Raw genomic sequence first — 19,515 nt, forward strand, 5'->3', positions numbered from 1 at the left:
GTGTCCATACATATATAATGCATGCCAGTCTCTGCCCTTAGCAAGGGTTCTTAACCTCTTTCATGCCATAGAACTATTTGCAGTCTGGTGAAGCTTATGAACATCTGAGAATAATACCTTTACATATATAAAACAAAATACAAGGCATTTCCAAAGAAACCAAGTATACTGAAATACAGTTATCAAAAAATTAAAAACAATAAAACAGATTTGTAATTGTTATAGGCCAGGTTCCCCAGAAAATGTCCTCTGAGGTTCCAAGATTTGTGTCAGGGATGCCCGCAGGAACAACAACTGTGAGAGAGTGAGGAAAGAAGGGTTGAGCTAAAGAAGAAATTAAACTACCAAATAGTTGCAACGGAAGTCTCAGGTGATCCTGTGGGCACCTCTGATGCTGGGGTGGCCCTTCTGAGTTGAAACCCTTGAGGCAAGGGGGCTGGGCTTATGTGCTCTCGCAGAGACCACTCTTTGGAAGCAGCCTGTCCCCAGGAAGGTAATATGATTTTGCGTGAGGCAATTCTCTTAAGCAGAGGGAATTCCTGGAGAAAGACTCACCTGAGAGCTTTCAGCCTCCACACTTTCAGCACCCTTGGCTGACTGCCTGGGTCCTGGAGGCAGATGGAGGCGATACTTCCCAGATCCCCTACAGCAGTGGTTCTTAACTTTTTGTGTTCCACATACCTCTTTGCCAGTCAGGAGAAAACCACGACCCCTTACTAAGTCCACACTATGTTGTGTATTATTTAATAAATATATCACACCTGCACCAACATGTCTCCACAAGAATAATGCTTTTTTGAATTTCAGTTCAAGCTCACAGAACCCTGGTAAAGAACCATTGCCCTACAGTTACATAGAAAGGCAGAAGCTTCTTTTTGCACTCCTTAAGTAACAGGGTCTAATTACTTTAATTTCAAAGTAGGGATGAATGGTATTTTGAGACAGACACACAACAACCATATATGAAATCATCTCCCTGGGGTTTCTATTGGTGCTACATATAACTAACACTATCGGGATGTGCTGCCTACATTCCTGGTAAATGAAAACAAGACGTAAATGAAAACAAAGGTGTCATTTCTTCCCCATCCAAGTCCACACATCCAGGTGCAAAGCCCTTTGTTAGCCAGAACCCTGTCTTGTTCATTTTTGGATCTTCAGAATTGGCCACATCTCTGGACACATTCTGATGTTTCTTGAGTCATTACTATAATGAATACTGGCAGGATAAAATTTTAAAAATGAAAATTTTAAAACATCTCCAAAATAACCCCTTTACTGCTCAAAGCCCCTATAGTAGTAGAAGTTCACTCTCAGGAGGTCTTTGGCCCAGAATACACCCCATTTCGGGTGTGATGAACTAAGCTAACTCCTAGTTAGTATAACTTCTTAGTAGGTATAGGTTACTAGGAAATAGACGGTAGGTTGAGAATGGGACCTGGTGCTTAATGTATGCAGCATTATTAATAAGGTTAATTGTAAAAGTGTGCGAGTGAATATAGTTAAGAGTAAGCCCCCTCGACATAGATGTGGAATGGACACAACCAAGCCAAGGTCCACAGGAAGGAGGAATACAGTAAGGATTAGAGTGGACTTAATGATATCCTATTCATGAACTACTGTGGTTAATAATCGAGAAAATGTGGCATTGGTGTAGAAAAAGTGACCATGGTGGCTGCTGGGTGTGGGAAATGGGAGGAAGAGATGAGATGTGGAAGCATTTTCGGGACTTGGAGTTGTCCTGAGTGGTGCTGCAGGGACAATTGCCGGACATTGTATGTCTTCCCATGGCCCACTGGATGGAATGTGGGAGAGTGTGGGCTATGGTGTGGACCACAGGCCATGGCGTGCAGCAATGCCCAGAGATGTACTCACCAGATGCAATGGATGTGTCATGATGTTGGGGGAGAGTGTTGCTGTGGGGGGAGTGGTGGGGTGGGGGCGGTGGGGGTGAATGGGGACCTCATATTTTTTGAATGTAATATTTTTAAAAAAATGAATAAATAAAATAAAATTTTTAAAAAAGAGTAACACATTATAATGAATATAACTAACACTGCTGGTCTATAAATGTGATTGTGACTGAAAGGGGTAGCCTGTGGAAGTAAATGTCAGTTGAAAGGGAACTGGAGAATAATCTAGAGAATGTATAACAGTGATTTCAGTGGTGGCTGAGAGGGGTAGTTTGTGGATGTAAATGTCAATTGAAAGGAAACTAGAGAATAATCTAGGGAATGTATAACAAAGTGATTTCAGTGGTGGATGAAGATTATGGTTAGTATAAATACAAGAATGCTCTTCTTTTACAAAGTGCTAAGAATATGGTGATATATGGGAAAGTTACAACTAATGTAACTTATAGGCTATAGTTAACAGTAATATTTAATATTTTTCAGCAATGGCAAGAAGATATTATTTTAATCATAAGGGACAACAATGGGGGCGTATAAGAGAATATGGGATTTTTCCCTTTGGAGTGATGAAAACTTTCTAAAATTGACTGAGGTGATGACAGCACAACTCTGTGATGAGAATGAGAGCCACTAAGTGTACGTTTTGAATGGATTGTACAAGGCATGGGGCTGTATAACACGGAGAATCCCCAGTGGTGGATGACTGACTGTGGTTAACAGGACAACCATGAGAACGTTCTCTCCTGAACTATAACGAATGCATAATACTAATATAGGGTGTTAATGATCTGGTGGGTTGGAGGAAAATTCACCAAATTTTAAGATATGGGTTATAGTTAGTCATAATACATGCTTTTTCATAGTTTGTAACATATTTCACAACAATGCAAGGTATTGGTGGTGGGTAGATAGATATATGGGAGCCCTGGATGTTGATATGCATGTTTGTTTTGTAAATTCACAGATTTTACTATACACCTATTGTTTCTGTATGTTCATGTATGAATGATAAACTTTAATTTTAAAAAGGTTTTCTTAAAAAGCATTCAAAAGTTAAAAAACAATTAACACACCCAGCCGGGAGGGGCGGGGCCAGAGAGCGGACCCTCAGCTATAAGCCCAGACGGGGGAGGGGGCGGGACCCGTTCCTCTGTGAGCCGACAGAAGCTCCTCCTCTCCAGGCCCCGCCTGGCCTCCCGCGTGCCCGGAAGTCCCGCCTTCGGAAGAGGAAGTGGCGGCCGGAACGCCGACGGTGACCGCAGCGATAGCGGTGACCGGGCGTGGGGAAGGCGGCAGCGACGGCGGCGGCGAGGTGTCGCAGCTCCGGTCTCGGGTTGGGGGTTTGAGGCGAGGTTGGCCGCCCGGAGCAGCCCAAGGGAGGAGTCACTTGGGGAGGGGCGGGCTGGCTGCCGCAGTTGGGTTCTGGGGTTCGGGCTGGAGCTAGTTGGAGGCACAGGACGGGGCGAGGGATACTCTGTCGCACCCGGGCCTCCGCAGTCCCTTTCTGCGTCGCACTCTTGCCCGAGAACCTTGGCTAAGGTCCCGGGCCGGGGTCCGGTTTGGGCTCGGTGAGCCTCCCCTCCCCCATTCAGACCCCTGCCCCGTAGGACTCCCCTCGCAGGCCTGCACCCTCTCGGGATATGGTTTCTCAGAGACCTCGCTCTTCTCACCCCAACCCTCCCGAAACTCCTTCACCCTTAGAAATGTGCTCACAGAGGATGGCATATATCTCACACTAGTATTTCCCAAAGTGGGGGATACAGTAAAGGAATCTCTAGCGGTGGGTATCCCGTTTGTAGGTTCCCATAAGGATGACATGTAGGAAGTACAAGGGTTGGCCAGATTAGGAATAAATAGGGAATACTCTGAGATGAGACTTGAGGATTAATCTGTCTCTTTGCTTTGGCAGTGTAAATTTAGAACCCTTTAGATTCAGCACCGTGATTCCTCCAACCATGGGTTTATCTGCATCTACTCCTGCTGTTGCAGTTCAGACCCCAAATGCTTCAGATCATCACACAGCATCCCCACCTTCAGGATGTCCAATGCATGAAGGGAAAATGAGAGGTAATCTATTCCTTGTCTAAAAAATAAAAACAAATGAGAATTCTCAAAAGCTTTTTAAGGGAAGAGGCAGGAGAGTGTGCACTGAGGCTCCTAGGCCTTGGAACGAGGCAACCTGAGTTCTCCTTATTTTGCCACTTGTAAGGTGTAGGACTTTAAATAAGTTCCATCTCTAAGTCTCAGTCCATTAGTAAGATGGGTTTTGTTTTTTGTTTTTTTCTTAAAAGCCTGGTTCATTTCTTTTTTTTCCCTTAACATATCAATTTTATTGATACATTTTAATAAAACATAAATCCATCCAAAGTGTACAATCAGTGGTATTCGGTGTAATCACGTTTTTGTGCATTTATCACTTCAGTCGTTCTTAGAACACTTGCATTATTCCAATAATAATAAAAAACAAACAGTAAAACAGCCAAAACTCATCACCTCTCAGTCTCTCTATACTTCAGTAAGATGGGGGTTTAATAATACATCTTACACGGTTGTGAGGATTAACTGAGGTGATGCATGAATGTGTTTCAGACAGTGCTTAACACTTAGTGATTGCTACATAAATCAGCCCCCGGTCCCCAGAGTTCACCTGTGTCTGCAGGAGACATTCAACAATGTCTGGAGAGATTTTTAGTTGCCATGACTAGGAGTGGGGGGTGCCACTGGCATCTAGTGGGTAGAGACCAGACATGCTGCTAATTACCCTACAATGCACAGGACAGTCTCCCACAACAAAGAATAATCTGGCCCAAAAATGCCAAGAGTGCCCAAAATGAGAAACTCTGCTCTAGAACCAGCTGCCTTATATCTTGATATAGAAACTTTACTCCCATATATGTTGTAATATGTAAAAATGAGGCATCACTTGATGGACTCACAGCTCATTCTTTAGGAGCCATATGAAAATGGAAAAACTTTCATCTTTATTTGGTCCATGTCAGCTTTAGATCATTCATATAAAATTATGGCTTAATCAGTCTGACCTGAGCCATCTTACTTTTAATACATGAGGGAGGGACTCATGGGGAGTGCTTACTGAGTGCTCAGCCTTCCTTGCATTGTAGTATCCATTCCACCCATTAGTTAACAAAGTTCCCTGAATGCTGACTCTGTGCCAAGCCCTGGTGGGCTGTTGGTTTTTGTACTGAGAGAACAGCAGTGTACCAAACAGACAAAAGTCATTTGCCTAATGGAGCTAACATTCTAGTCTGCTTAACACTGTGATAGGTTTTCCCCCTAATTTATAGTCAAGGAAACTAAGGCTAAGAATGACTAACTGATATACTCTAAGCCTTGCAGCTAATAAGTAGAAATTCCATCAAAGAATTCTATGACCTCAGACAAGGGCAAATCCAATGTTCTTCCAAAGCTTTTTCTATACAATAAGAATTCAGAGTCTGACGAAGCATGTGTCCTTCTGCTCTGAGCATCCCCAGGAACACCACAGAGCTCTGTCTACTGTTTTATTTCATTTGTGGTATTTCCTGAAGAGCTGTCAGTCAGATTCATTTGCATTAGTAAAGAGTGTGGAGTGTGGATACTCACAGGAGATTGAGGGGCTACCAGTCATATAATGTGAAAGGTTTAAACACGTAATTTTCTTTCTAACACCCAGCTGGGATCGGCTGCCTGGAAGGGATTATAGCTTTGATTGATAGAGAATTGAGATATAGCAAGTCTTCTCTTGCCCCTAAAGTGGGCAGCTGCATGGAGCACTAAGGAGTGAAGGCCCAGGAGGAAAGGCACAGAGAATGGAGTGGAAGGAAACTTCTGCCTCTGAATGGCATTCAGGAGAGCACTCCTGCCCAGGACAGGAATCCAGTTATATAAGCAGCTGTCTTCCTGGGCCATAGTTCTCCAGGTACCTGTCCAGAGCTCTCCTAACTCTTAGACCAACTCCTCAGCCCTCACACTTGCTTAGATCAGCACCTGGATCCTCAACTGTCACGCCTGCTGCTCATCCCTTTGCGTCCAGACCTTCCCTCTTAAGAGACTTCTGGATCTGCATTGATGGTGGGACATTTTCTTAATGTCTGCCTTTTCTTGCTAAACTCTTGCCGTTTACTGACAGGAAAGAGCGCCTAGGCAGAGTGGCAGTTGACTGTGCTTTGTCTTATTTTGGAAATAAAGCACAAGCCTAGTGGCATTCAGATTTTGTTCCAGTACCCTTTTTGAAGGCTCCTGTCCCCAGTTCGTGGCAGACTGCATCATTAAAGAAAGCCTGGACTCCAGCTCTACCTTGATTGGGCAGGGTCTTATCTGGAACTTGTAAACAGAAAGTCAGGGAGACCTGGTTACATGAGGCCGAGCACCCACTTAGGTGACCACGTCATGGTCAATAAATTCTCTTGGCCACTGGTGAGATTTTTTTGGTTTATGTTTGTTGGAGGCATGACACATTAAGAGAATGGGTCCCTGTTTCAAAGGGAAAGTACATTTATACAAACCTCTTCTTTAGGACTTTGGAATGTTAAATAGCTTATCTCTTGGGAGCTTTAAATGGTAGAAACCTGGCTTTGCCCCTGGTGGTAAGCATTGGTCAGAACTGAAGCACTCAAGGGGCACTATTGAGTGAGCCAGATGTCCTGCCTCTGTGGTAACACCGTTTTTCTACCTGATTTATTTCAGGCTGTCCAGTGAGTGCAAACCCCTCTGATTCAACCTGCAAGAGCAAAGCGTACTCTGTGCCTGCTCACCAGGAACGTGCATATGAGTATGTGGAGTGTCCTGTTAAGGCCCCTGCATCTGAGAATAAGGAGAGCCTCGATCCTTCAAATCTGGTAATCTGGACTCAGCCCCTCTTCCTAGAATGTATTATGCAGAAATGCTTTTTATGAACTCCCAGAACCAATCACAGACAGGATCGATTCTTCTGTCCTTTTAAAACAAAGAAATGTAATATTCCACCTACAGTGGAAATCTAGACTATATTACTCAGTATTGTTAGTGAGAGCACCTGAGATAGAAAACAGTGGTTACTAAGAGCTGGAGTAGATTTACTGGAAATGAAGCATGCCAAACAAATACTTTCTTTGGGGGTAGGGTTACAAAGTGGTAGACCTGGGACATTCTGTGGTAGCGTGGCTAGGGTGAGTGAAGGTATTCTTGAAGATGGGAAAATCTTGTAGGCACACCACAAGATTGGGGCTTCTGCAGGCTTGATTGGGCACCAACCTGCATGTGAGTCCCTGGTGTGGCATAGTGTCACGTGACTGCCAGCACTGGAATGCCCTCAGAGAAAGCAAAGACAAGATGTTTTATGGCCTCCCTATATTTAGTGATCGTCGCACAGCATAAGGGGGATTGTGGTTTAATTTTTTGGAATCACATTTTTTACAATGTTTTTTTTTAATTAGAGAAGTTGTAGATGTACAGAAAGATCATGCACAAAACCACGTTCCCATATACTTGCCCCCATTTTTTAACAGTTTGCACTAGTGTGGTACCTTTGTTACAGTGGAATCACATTTTAATGGAGATACAGACAGGCAAACAGACTTGGGCTTATACTTTAGAGGGCCGTGAAGAGCACCCAGAAATCCTGATAAATCAGGCAACATTTGAAGGAATTAGGAATATTTAGCCTGGAAAAGTAAGAGTGTGGAAGATAACAATAGCAGTGTCCACTTCAGGGGTTGGCAAACTATGGCCTGGGTGCTAAATCCAGCCTACTGCCTGTATTTAAAAATAAAGTTTTGTTGAAACACAGCCACACTCATTTGCTTACATATTGTCGGTGGCTGCTTTTATGCTACAGAAATAAAAACAGCAGTTGACTTGAGTAGTTGCAACAGAAACTGTATGGCCCGTAAAGCCAAAAATATTTACCATCTGACCCTTTATAGGAACAGTTTGCCGACCCCTGGTCTAAATACTTGAAGACCTCTGTGGAAGTCTTGGTGTAGTGCCAGGGACCAGTGGGTAGTATCTACTATATGAGGCAAATTAGAGAAGAACTTTATAGCAATGAAATGTACTTGCCAGCTGCCCATCAGTGGAAGTATTTGTTTAATAGATGTTTGCCAAGTGTCCACTGTGTGCTAGGGATTCTTCTAGGCTAGGGGTTATAAAGATGAATAGGTACAATTTTTGCTCTCAAGTGATTCACATTCTAGAAGGAAGACATAAGAAAATAGGCAACTCCAGTGTGGTATGTTGGCTTATGAAGGGAACCCCAGGGTTATTTGGGAGGGACTGATATCTTAGAGTTAGGGATTAAGGAGAGGGAACAAATTGTGGTCAAACCTCAATGTATCACCAGCCGGACTATAAGGAAACTGCTCTGCTGAGGAGGAAAAGAGGGGGCGAGATCAGGATTTCTCAGCCTCAGTACCATTGACATTTGTAGCTAGATAGTTCTCTGTTGTGGGAGCTATCCGAGCACTGTAGGATGCTGAGCAGCATCCCTGGCCTCTACTGATTCAGTGTCAGTAGCCGCACCCCACCCCCAAAGTCGTGATAACCCAAAATGTCTCCAGATATTGCCAGATATCCACTGAGGGGCAAAAGCGTCCCTAATTGAGAGCCACTGGTCTGGATAATCCCCAGCAGCTTAGTGGTTCAGAACACGCACTCTTTGGAATCCTACAGACCTAGACTCTTATCCATGGGGTTGTTACACATAGCAGTAGTACTAAGAAGAGCTAACTTTCATTTCAGTCGCTATGTAGCTCTCATGCTGGAGTACCACGCATGCTCTTCCATCCTTAAAACAAGTCCATGCAGCTGGTATCGTTAGTGTCCCCATTTTAGAGCTGAAGATAGCAAGAATGAGAGAGTAGGCACCTTGCCCACATCCCTCAGCTAGGAAGTAGCAGAGCCAAAGCGAAGTCCCCATCTGCCTCACACCTGTGTTCTGCAACCCAGCTCTGGTGAAGATGCAGGTGAAATGCCCAGGGCAGTGCCTAGCACACACCAGCTAGGGGCCGCGTTGTGACTGAGGCGTTTAACAATTGTAGATCTGCTAGAAAATCCTTCATCCTTTTAAAACCAAAAGAAGTTCTAAGCCAGTGGCTAAAGCTCCTATAGCGCACAGGACAGACCCCTGCAACCACGAATTGTCCAATCATAAATGTCAACAGTGCCAAGGTTGAGAGCCCTTGTAGGCTGAGCATTAGCAGATAGCTATCCCTCATGCATGGAGAAGGGTTTCTTCCCCACCTTCCAACCTGGCAGGGTTGAGATGTAAGTACTCATCTCTAACGTATTCAGCCCAAGGGATGAAAGCATAAACAGGATCCTGAAAGTAAAGAAAGTTTTAAAAGAAAGTGCCATTGTACATGTCTTCTGTGAGACTCTTCCTTAGAAGCATGAATAATCATTTCTGAAAATCCTTTCGTAAACTGGATTTTAGAAATGCCTGCAGGCAATGCTATTCGTTTTTACTTCTTAATCCTTAGGGGCATTGGTTTTAAATTTGTTCAAGGGAGAAAGAAACAGAAAATTTAACAGCAGTGTTTATTCACCACTTAAAACATCTTCAATACTTGGACTCTTCAGCCAAATTATCTGAGGTCTGAAATTTGAAATCACTCGTTTACTGGTTTCATGGGGGAACCTATGCCTCTTGTGTGATGTGTTTCTTTCCAGGAAGTAATTATATTGCTTATTTTTATCATGTATCATATTTCCAAACTTTAAAATTCTGCATATTTTATTTAGATGCCACCACCTAATCAGATGCCGGCCCCCGATCAGCCATTTGCACTGTCCACTGTCAGAGAGGAGTCCTCCATTCCGAGAGCAGACTCTGAGAAAAAGTGGGTTTATCCGTCAGAGCAGATGTTCTGGAATGCAATGTTAAAGAAAGGGTGAGTGAGCAGATCTTTTAGAACCCAAATTTGCTAGTCAGATTCATCTAAGAATTAAATGTTATAAGAAGCTTTTGTCCCCAAAATGTAAATAGTTATAAGTTAATCAGTTTCTAATAATCAATTTGACTATAAGTGCAAGGTCAGTAATAGTTAAGGAAAAAAAAACCAAAATACCATCATATAAAATGCTTAGGAGAAGTTAGGGAGTCATTAATCAGTGGTACTAACTAAAAAGGTACCACCCTACAAATAGGTGGTTCCTTGATATTTGGGAAATTCTGGTTTCATATGACCCAGTGAAATGAGATTTAGGTGAACTTTTAATCTCTGTTTCCAGTGTACTCATTGTACATTGGGATTTCTAGGACTAACCTGCTGTCACAAGTAAATCTTCAAAATGAGCCTTAGATTGGTTGCATTCATAGAAATTGAGCCTTCTTAATTCTTTCATAAAGGGTCAGTAGTGTTTAATAAGTCATCTTATGAATATGTGAATTAACTTTATGGCATTGTCTATAGTATCTGTCAAATTTTATCAAATATTCTTTCCTAGGTGGAAATGGAAAGAGGAGGATATTAGTCAGAAAGATATGTATAATATTATTAGAATCCACAATCAGAATAATGAGCAGGCCTGGAAGGAGATTTTGAAGTGGGAAGCCCTTCATGCTGCGTGAGTATATTTGAGATCTTTTTTTTTTTTAATTATTTATTTATTTTTTTAAAGTTACATTCAAAAAATATGAGGTCCCATTCAACCCCCCCCCCCCCGCCCCCACCCCCCACTCTCCCCACAGCAACACTCTCTCCCATCATCGTGACACATCCATTGCACCTGGTAAGTACATCTCTGAGCATCACTGCACCCCTAGTCAATGGTCCACATCATAGCCCACACTCTCCCATGTTCCAAAACTCCCTTTAGCCTCTTTCAAGCATTTTATGTGGCATTTTCTGCTCTGTGACAACTACTTCTGTTCAGTCATGTGAAAGAGCAATTACTTCATTATGCTCACGGAGTCTGTGGGTCTGGAATTCAGGAAGGGCAGGGCAGGGATGACTCTGCTTTCCTCTGCTATGTCTGGGGCCTCAGCTGTGAAGACTCAGTGGTCAGGGATGATTCGATAGCTGTGGGCTGAACAGGAGTTTGGGCAAAAGCTCAGCCGTTTACGGGTCTGGAATGGCTGCCGGCTGAGGGCCAGGACGCCTCCCTGTGCTAAGTGGGGCTGCTTTGGCCTCCTCATAGCATGGTGGCTGCATCCCAAGAGCTAGAGTTCCAGAGGGCACTGGGTGGAAGCTGTATCACCTTTTATGACTTAGCATCCCATAGTGTCGCAGACTGCCAGCTTCGAGGGGGCACAGACCCCACCTCTCAGTGGGGGGAATGTCACAGTCAATTGAAAGAAGAGCATGTGGGATGGGAGAGACTGTTGCAGCCATCTTGGAGAATACTTTCTGCTGCAAAGGAGGTGGCAAAACATTTCTGTTCACCCAACAGACAGGCTCCCAGCCTAGGCTGATGCTGCTGGTTCGAGGACCCCGTGAGGGGGTGGGGGGTGTGTGTGCAGAAAGAGCCAGACTGTATCATAATCAGTGCTGTACGTCATTGTAAAATGTGCTTAATTTCTTAGCTAAAACCCATTTAATGGTTTTTTAAGTTGTTTTTTTTAATTGGAGTCTGAAATCCATTAGTAGCACTCGCTGGGTGTCACTGGTTGGGCAGGGGGCCTGGGTGGGTGTGCAAGGGGTCAGTGAGGCAGCAACCACTCTCTGCCTCAGGAACCGGTAACTGGCAGGAGTCACAGGTGTCTGCAGTGACTGATTTTGAAAGAGTACTGTAATTAAAACCCTCTGCTCATTAATTTGAGCAGTATTGTGGGGCCAAGAGAAGAGGGAAAAGGAAAATTAAGAGTTACTTTCAACTCCCCTTTCAGTCTCTTCCGGAGTTCTGTTAAAATTCAGTAGGCTTGTTGAAAACACATGTTCCAGTCTCCAAAAGAAAGGTTGCCTGACTTAAATTTACTTCTTTGCCTGGACCCTCTTGGGAAGAGATTGTAAAGAGCAGTTCCAAAAAGAAGTAAAACAACACAAATAGTCTCAAATAGGGGTCAGTTACACTTTAGATTGGTTTCTCCCTCCCTCTTAGAGAGACACATCTGATGGAAGGCTATCTCATCAATGAAAGGAGCTAAAAGGTGGGTAGGTGCCCACCTGTCTTGGCGGCTCTCCCTCCTCCTCTGGGAAACAACTGTATTTGTGCAGGTGGACTCCATGAGGTCTGAGCTAGGAGGAACTTGTGTGATACTGCTATGTACCCTCTAGGTCCTCAGCTGGAGTCTAAGGAGGGAGCAAGTGGAATTCCTAGCTTGCCACCCCTCAGCTTTTGTTGGGTCATTTATTTAAGGAGATGGCCCAACACTAATTAGAGTTAGCTCCTAGGGATCTTCATAAAGGCTGTTCATTCGTCTTAAGTAACAGACTATAGGATTTTTCTCAGGTTCATGTGAAACAACTGCAGGCATGCTCTGTGATTCCTCAACACTTGACGCTTTTCTTTTTTTCCTTCCTGAAGATATGCCTATATCCTGCACTGAATGGAAAGCCCTGTTACCTACAAAGAGCAGTACACATATTTGAAAGGAAGGGGAGAGAGTGGAACAGAACCAACCCAGAAATAAAGAACATTTTTAATGAATAGGACTGTTTCTTTGAACTGCATGAGCAGTTACCTTTCTCTGTAAATGTGATGTTTTTATAAAATGCATAGAGAAAAAATGTACATTATTGGAAAACTGTAACGTCTTATTTTTCAAAGGAAGGAAAATATTTTAACAGGCTTTCCTTATTTGGGGGATTCTAGGGAATGTCCCTGTGGTCCGTCATTGATCCGGTTTGGAGGTAAAGCTAAAGAATATTCACCAAGGGCAAGAATTCGTTCCTGGATGGGGTGAGTGCCAATGCAGAAATGTCATTTGACATGTCTTAGGTCAGGGTAACTTTCTCTTAGTACCATAACGGAACCCGTGTCAAAAAAACTGCAGTGCCTGTCTTCTAAAACATAGTCAGTACTGATTTATTAGGGTTTAGTCAGTTGCCTCCTATCTAATTACTGTAGGATTGAATTGACTTGTCTTCTGTATTCTTGGAACTATCCTCTTATTGTTCCCATGATAGATCTCCTGGGAGCTATCCACAAATCGTACGTCTCCATTTTTCCCTAGGGTACTTAATAGTCTTAGCTCCCCCCCTGGATTTCTGTAGTATCTCAGCTGACCTCTACAACCTGGGTCTTTTTCCCATTGACCTTATTCCTTCTCAGATAGACTAGTCAATCATCTGATCTGAATTCATTACAGTCAGTCATGCCACGTTCCCTTAGCATAAAGACTATGTGATTCTATGAGTCATATCTTCCCAATTAAATGTTTAACTCTGAGGCAGGCATTTGCACGTGCCGCTTCTCGATCTTCCTCGCTGCTTAACCAGGGACTGAACACACAGTTAGTGTTTTAACACTCACTAGCATGTTTTCCTTCCAGGTATGAATTACCTTTCGATAGACACGATTGGATCATCAACCGCTGTGGAACAGAAGTTAGATACATCATTGATTACTATGATGGTGGCGAAGTGAATAAGGACTATCAGTTCACCGTCTTGGATGTCCGTCCCGCGTTTGATTCTCTTTCAGCAGTATGGGACAGAATGAAAGTTGCTTGGTGGCGCTGGACTTCATAATCACTATTTTATCTGAGATAGGAAAATATACACTATTTTTTTTTCCCCGAGAGATATGAAACTATTTTCCCCAAACGGAATTGCATTCTTGGTATAATGGGAACTTCAAGTTGGTAATCACATTTGCTTACTTCACCCAGAGAAGGGTCCCATACACTCTTCTCTTTTGAACCACATTTTACCTTGTGGTGTAGAGCAGATAATGTTGTTTTCTTCCCACTTAGCTTAAATAGTGGTCCCTTAGTTTTTCCTTTTAACTGCATTGTTGCCTCTGTATTTGATTTAGAAAAGTTTGAACAGCCTCTGAAAAAGAATTTTGTTTTAAAATGTGAAGAAAGCCCTTTTTGCTTTTCTTACTGTTTTTTCATGAATACTTGATATGGAAAAGCTGAGTCAATTGGATGTTCAGGAGCTTTTACCTGGTAAGATATTTTAACTAAAACTGTTCATTACAAATAAATAGTTATGCTTTTCAAAAAGGTACTAGTATTTTTAAGGTCCCTACAATATAGTAGTGACCCCTGAACATAATGCAAAGGTATCTATTGGGAATGTATTCAGCAAAACCCAGGTGTGTCTTGGAGTTCCAAATTCCCATTTGTATGAATTTTCTAGACTGGACCTTGTTAGAGAATAGTTTGAAATACACCATGATTTGGTATATTTCTTTGGAATATATAATACTTTAAAATATTTCCTGCTGCTGGTGTTCTAATACATTACCCTGCTCCAAACAAACAGGTCTCCTCATGGTCCCTTGGTATTTATCAGGCTGTCCCAGCCTTGAGTCTGGTTCCTTCTGCCTGAAGCCATTGCTAGGGCATTGAATTCCAAACCTTGAAAGTCTGGCCCAAGCCACAAAGCCAGAAGTGGGCCAAGTGCTAACATTTGTTTGTATTTTGAGGTAAAATTCACAAGGGGAGTGTTTTTTTCAGGTATAGAATATTTGAATGAACTGAAACTCTCAGTTCCTTTTTGTTTTTTTTTTATGTTTTTTTTAAAGGTGCTCTGTAAGTTTGCCACTGAAATTCTTTTGAACCAGTAATCCATAAACTGGTTGTTCTAATTCTAGTAGTGTTACAAATGACTTAAAGTGTCGATAATGTTAAATTCCTTTAATTTATCCTAAATACTGTAGTGTTAAATTACTGCATGAAATGATAGTATGTGAGTGATTCATTTGGTGTGGATTTTCTTTGTTAGGCCAGTTTTGTCATGTGGTTTTTAAGATCCAACAACCTTAAACTCTTGTATATTGAAAAATATTTGTGTATTTAAAAATAAAGCTGATAGTTGACAGGTTTTAAAACTTTAAAGAGTAACTTTATACTTTTTTATTCAGTCATGTAATTTTTATGGAAGTCTCCTTACTTGAGAAGGCGGTTTTCTCATCTGTTAACAATATGTTTTTTAAATACAGATGAAAAGAAATACTCTTGGCATTTTTTACCCCAAGTTCTACTGAATAAGGATAAAGTATTTTTATGAGAAACAAAGTGTCATAACTGGAAACCGAAAATTAAACCACAGCCAGGGGTTCACCTCTTCTATGAGGCTATAGTATTTCTTGAGAAGAACCATCTCTAAAGTAAAATGGTCAGGGAAATTTGATGACAAGATCAACAGTTGTATAAATCTTTCACTACTACTAGCAAAGATAACCTACTGGATACTTAAAGCTGCTTCATGACTTGATCATATTCAAGGATTGATATTTCTCTGCTCTGATAGATTACATTTATAACTTGAAATTCATTTTAGATACTCTAGAGGATTTTAAATAAAATAAGTCCATCTATGGAAATAGAACAAATTATCATACAGTAAGTAAGTGTTAGGGGACAAGGCGGAGGAGATTCCAACCGGGATTGCATATTACAACTTAGTCTTCCTATTAATTCACTAGCTAACGTGTTTATATACACTCACTCTGCACATCATATCAGGGTCACGAAAATGCAGAAGGCACAGCTTTTACCTGCAGGGAGCTCACTCTTACAGGGACAGACTCTTGAAGTGAAATGGTCTTAGTATTAGGATTTGGCTTTAAAGAAGGCGTTGTAATCTTTCGGGGGGGGGGGGGGGGGTTGGGTGAGATCACATTAGCACTGAGTAAAGAGTGCTTTAAATTTCTTTACCAAGTCATCAATATGGTTTTTCCTTTACCAGGGTTATTCCTCTAGCTAAAGTCTGGTGATCCACATGGTCACTCACTGCTGCTGTGACTGAGTTGTAGTGTGCAGGTCATCTTTCTCTCCATTGGCTTCAGGCCACGGGTTTGGTGGTTAAGAAGGTGGGTCCTGGGGCAGATGTCCCTGGGCCTCAGCTTTCTGGCTATACAGTGAGACTAAGAGAAGCTCCCTGACAGCCTGTTTTTTGTCTTTTGGTTGGCTATTAAATGTTTATTAGTTAAGCTGCAAGTAATTGAAAGTCGGAACAAAAGCAGTAGTCAGATAATAAATGGTTTATTACACATGACAAGTAATTTGGAGGCAGGATGGCGTGGTTAATTCAAGGCTCAGTTATGCTATCAAATCCCGAGACTTCCTCTGCTGGACCTCCCCCGGCTTCTTGGTAACATCACCCATGGTTACAGTGCATCTGCAGCAATTCCACGGTTCACATGCAGGGGACAGCATCCACAATGGAAAAAGCCCTTTCTTCTGGGGGAAAACTTTGCCAGAAAATACCCTGAAAGTTACTTTTCAAGTTCCATTGACCAATACTGGGTCAAATCGAGCAGCCTATTCTGAAGATACCTGAGGTGATGCCTGTATCCCTGAGGGCCTGCACCTAGCGTAGGCAATAGCAGCAAGTGAAGGGGAGCTGAGGAGGGCGGGGGAAGTCAGAAATCCAGAGTAGACGTACGTCCCTAGTGCCCCCAAGAATCTATTTAGAGGGGTAACAGCAATTTCCTGCTTTGGGTTAACTGTAAGAATAACCAAGTTCTTGGGCGCTCTAAGCAAGTGCATAATATTTAAAATCACTAAAAGGACACGACAGGGTAGTCTTTTGAACTTAAAATCAATACATACAGCAGTGTGACATTTGGTTTACTTAACATGCATGTCCCACTTGACAAAGTGACGATTACAATTAGGTTCTAGGTGTGCTTCCTAGTCTTCACAATGTAGCTCTACTGTCCTGGGGACCGCGAAGGTATCCCCTCCATGAAAACCTAATGCATATCCAGATTCAATAGGAGGTTCTGTTTCCTGTGAATAAAGGCACCAAAAATTATTTCAGGACAGGCATCCCTGGTAAGTTAAGCTTTAAAAATTCACCTAATTCCAATGTGGGGCATTAGGGGGACGTTAGAATTGCTCTGCACGACATTGCGATGAGGGACACAGGCCATTCATTATGCGTTTTGTCAAAACCTATGAAATTAGGTGGGGCAAAGTATAAACTACAATGTAAACTATAATCCATGGTTAGTAGCAATGCTTCAATATGTGTTCATCAGTTGTAACAAACTGAACACTAATGAATGTTCATAGGGGAAGGTGTGGGAGGGGGTGGGGTTGATGGGAATCCCCCATATTTTCCATGTAACTTTTCTGTAATCTAAAAACTTCCTTAAAGAAAACTTTTATGTAATTTCTTAGGCACACAGTATTAAAGCCAAGCATATCCTTTATCCCTTTGCCCCCCTTATTAACTGGACTCAATTTCAACATCGCCACCAGATGGCTCCTGGTTGCCCGAGTGTCAAGGTCCTCGTTCCCGCCCAGGGCGTGGGATGGGAAGGCGGAGCGTGTCCTACCGACCCCCGTTTTGTTCGGGTAACCTCGAGTGAGGTGGGGGAAGGCCGGGCGCAGAGCGCGCCAGCGGCAGCGTTTGCGAGTTCCGTTACCGCCGGGGCCGAGGGCAGCGGGCCGCGCGGGGCCGGCCGCAGGGGAGCGACAGCGGCTGCGCCCCTACCGCCCACCACGCACCCCAGCGGAGAAGGCCCCGGGGCGGTGGCGGCGCCGGCGTAAGCGTGCGAGGGCGGGGCCGAGGCACGCCGGCGCGGCATTGGCTGACTGGACCGGAAGATGGTGCCGCGCCGCTGGGCGTGGAATGCTCTGGGAGGGGCGTGGCCGGGGGCGTGGCTGCCTGCGGCTCTTAGCGCCTGAGTCTGGGCGCGCTGAGAAAGGGTGCCGCCGACTTCCGCGTTCCCGGGGCGGGCGGGGGACGGGTGCCTCCTGCTGCCTGGCGCAGACCTGGCACTGGGGGCGAAGCTGAGCGTCCGCTGTAGGATGGTTTCTCGTGTTACTTTAAAATCCCACCCCGAAGATGCAATGGATGTGTCACGATGAGGGGAGAGAGTGTTGTTGTGGGGGGAGTGAGGGGTGGGGGCGGTGGGGTTGAATGGGACCTCTTATTTTTTGAATGTAATTTTTAAAAATAAATAATTTAAATTAAAAAAATAAAAAGTAAATAAAATAAAATAAAATAAAATCCCACCCCGAGCCAGCATTTCAGGACGATATGGGCCCTTCCCGCGGACTCCTTCCTTAGGCCGGGGATTTGAATCTGGAGGTGATCACCAGGGTCCTGGCACATGCCGGGATTGGGGGGCGGCATTTCCCTTCCTGGAGGATTGGGGCTAAGTCACCTCAAAGGTTCCTACCAGACCAAAATAGTGCGGTTTAGGTGGCCTGTTTCTCTCACGTTAGGGTGGGCTGGCTCTTGCCATGCTTTTGGTTACGAAGTTTTAAACTAAGGGAAACTAATGCGGTTGGAAAGTCTACTTCAAAGTAGTTTTTACAGAAAGTGCAGCAGTAGAAGTTCTTTTCAAACGCCGACCCTTTAGCTAATTCTCACTTAACCAGTGCCTTCCTGACCCTCTATAAAATGTGTTGGTTTGGAAACAGCCCAAAGGGCCATCTGCTGACGAGTGGACGGAGAAAGAAAGTAGCTTGGTGGTGGCCAGGGGCTGAGGGAATGGAGGAGTGGGAAATGACCGCTAATGAGTGGCCCTCCCAGCCTGGTTTCCTTTCCCTGGACCAAGCTGCCTGCTTCCTCCCCCATCCTGGCCACCTTGAAACTAATCCAGGGGCTGTGGGACTGCAGAGAAAAACCACTGGGATTGCAAGGGAAAAAAGGAATAAACGACAATATCAGACCCTAACTCTTCTAAATATCAGTCTCGCCCCCAGCCCTCTCCCCAGGGCGCCAGAGAGGCTCCAAACTAGGCAGCTCTTTATCTCCCTCCTGGCTCTCTGGCCTTTACAGGCTCCAGGTGGCTAATCACAACAAAGGAGAACTTTCCAAACCAAGGGATCCTAATCGCCATGGTAAATCCCTAGCAACTAGCTGATCCCCACTCTGCTCCTACCCATTGAGTCCCCACCTTAGGGAGCTAGAGCCTGAGCGCTTAATTAAGCAAGACAAAAGACAGTGCAATGTAAATGCATAAACAAAGTCTGTAAGTACTAATGCCTGGTTTGGAAGGATTTAAAGAAGAATCACTAAAAAATATTTCTGTGGAATGCCAAAGGGTTGGGAAAATGTGGAAAATCCAGAATAATTCTTCGCTCACTGCTTTGCAGTCATGTCTTAAATTTCTTCTCAAGAGACCAGACCTGGAGTCGCAGGTGATGCATTTCAGACGCCATTTATGTAAGGACAAAGTGGCCTGCCCTCAGCCAACCCATCCACACTCAAAGATTAGCAGTGGAGTGTACGTTGATGTGCTTTAAGTTAAACTGTAACATTCAATCCTTTTATGATGTCCTCTTCCATCTGCCTTTTTAAAAAGTATGATATGACATTGCTCAGCTAAAGGATTGCGTTAGATCAGCATTTTCCATCCTGCTGCCATTACCCCATCCACCTGGCTCCCTTTTGCCCCCCGCCCAGCAGGGTGCACCTCCAGCTTCTGCCGTACATCAATGTTCCCAGGAGGGAGGGTGTTGGGAGGACACAGAGTTCCCAACTCAGGAGGGCTGGGGTGGCACTGAGAGTTTGCATTCCTGACAAGCTCCAGGTGACAATGAGCCTGTTTG

At 43.8% G+C, this 19,515-nt stretch overlaps 1 protein-coding gene across 2 annotated transcripts; it reads left to right on the forward strand.

Moving 5' to 3' along the window:
* Positions 1-3,128: 3,128 nt before the first annotated feature.
* On the forward strand, positions 3,129-14,838 carry HCCS (holocytochrome c synthase). Of its 2 annotated transcripts, none has more exons than XM_058290946.1 (7): positions 3,129-3,225; positions 3,823-3,980; positions 6,600-6,751; positions 9,633-9,781; positions 10,338-10,457; positions 12,645-12,731; positions 13,324-14,838. In XM_058290946.1, the coding sequence occupies exons 2-7, from the start codon at positions 3,869-3,871 to the stop codon at positions 13,520-13,522; spliced, it is 819 nt and encodes a 272-aa protein (XP_058146929.1). In that variant the 5' UTR covers positions 3,129-3,225; positions 3,823-3,868; the 3' UTR covers positions 13,523-14,838. The 2 variants fall into 2 exon arrangements, with proteins under 2 accessions (XP_058146929.1, XP_058146928.1); XM_058290945.1 differs by having other exon boundaries at positions 3,135-3,265.
* The last annotated feature ends 4,677 nt before the right edge of the window (positions 14,839-19,515 follow it).

Source organism: Dasypus novemcinctus, chromosome X (assembly GCF_030445035.2).
Source record: "Dasypus novemcinctus isolate mDasNov1 chromosome X, mDasNov1.1.hap2, whole genome shotgun sequence".
Lineage (NCBI taxonomy): Eukaryota > Metazoa > Chordata > Mammalia > Cingulata > Dasypodidae > Dasypus > Dasypus novemcinctus.

What these genes read in the sequence shown, in the direction of transcription:
- HCCS (XM_058290946.1), top strand. Translation starts at nt 3,869, where the DNA reads ATGGGTTTATCTGCATCTACTCCTGCTGTTGCAGTTCAGACCCCAAAT. An exon ending in AATGCAATGTTAAAGAAAGG is followed by an intron (nt 9,782 to 10,337) that starts GTGAGTGAGCAG and finishes ATTCTTTCCTAG; the next exon opens with GTGGAAATGGAAAGAGGAGG. An exon ending in AGAATTCGTTCCTGGATGGG is followed by an intron (nt 12,732 to 13,323) that starts GTGAGTGCCAAT and finishes TTTTCCTTCCAG; the next exon opens with GTATGAATTACCTTTCGATA.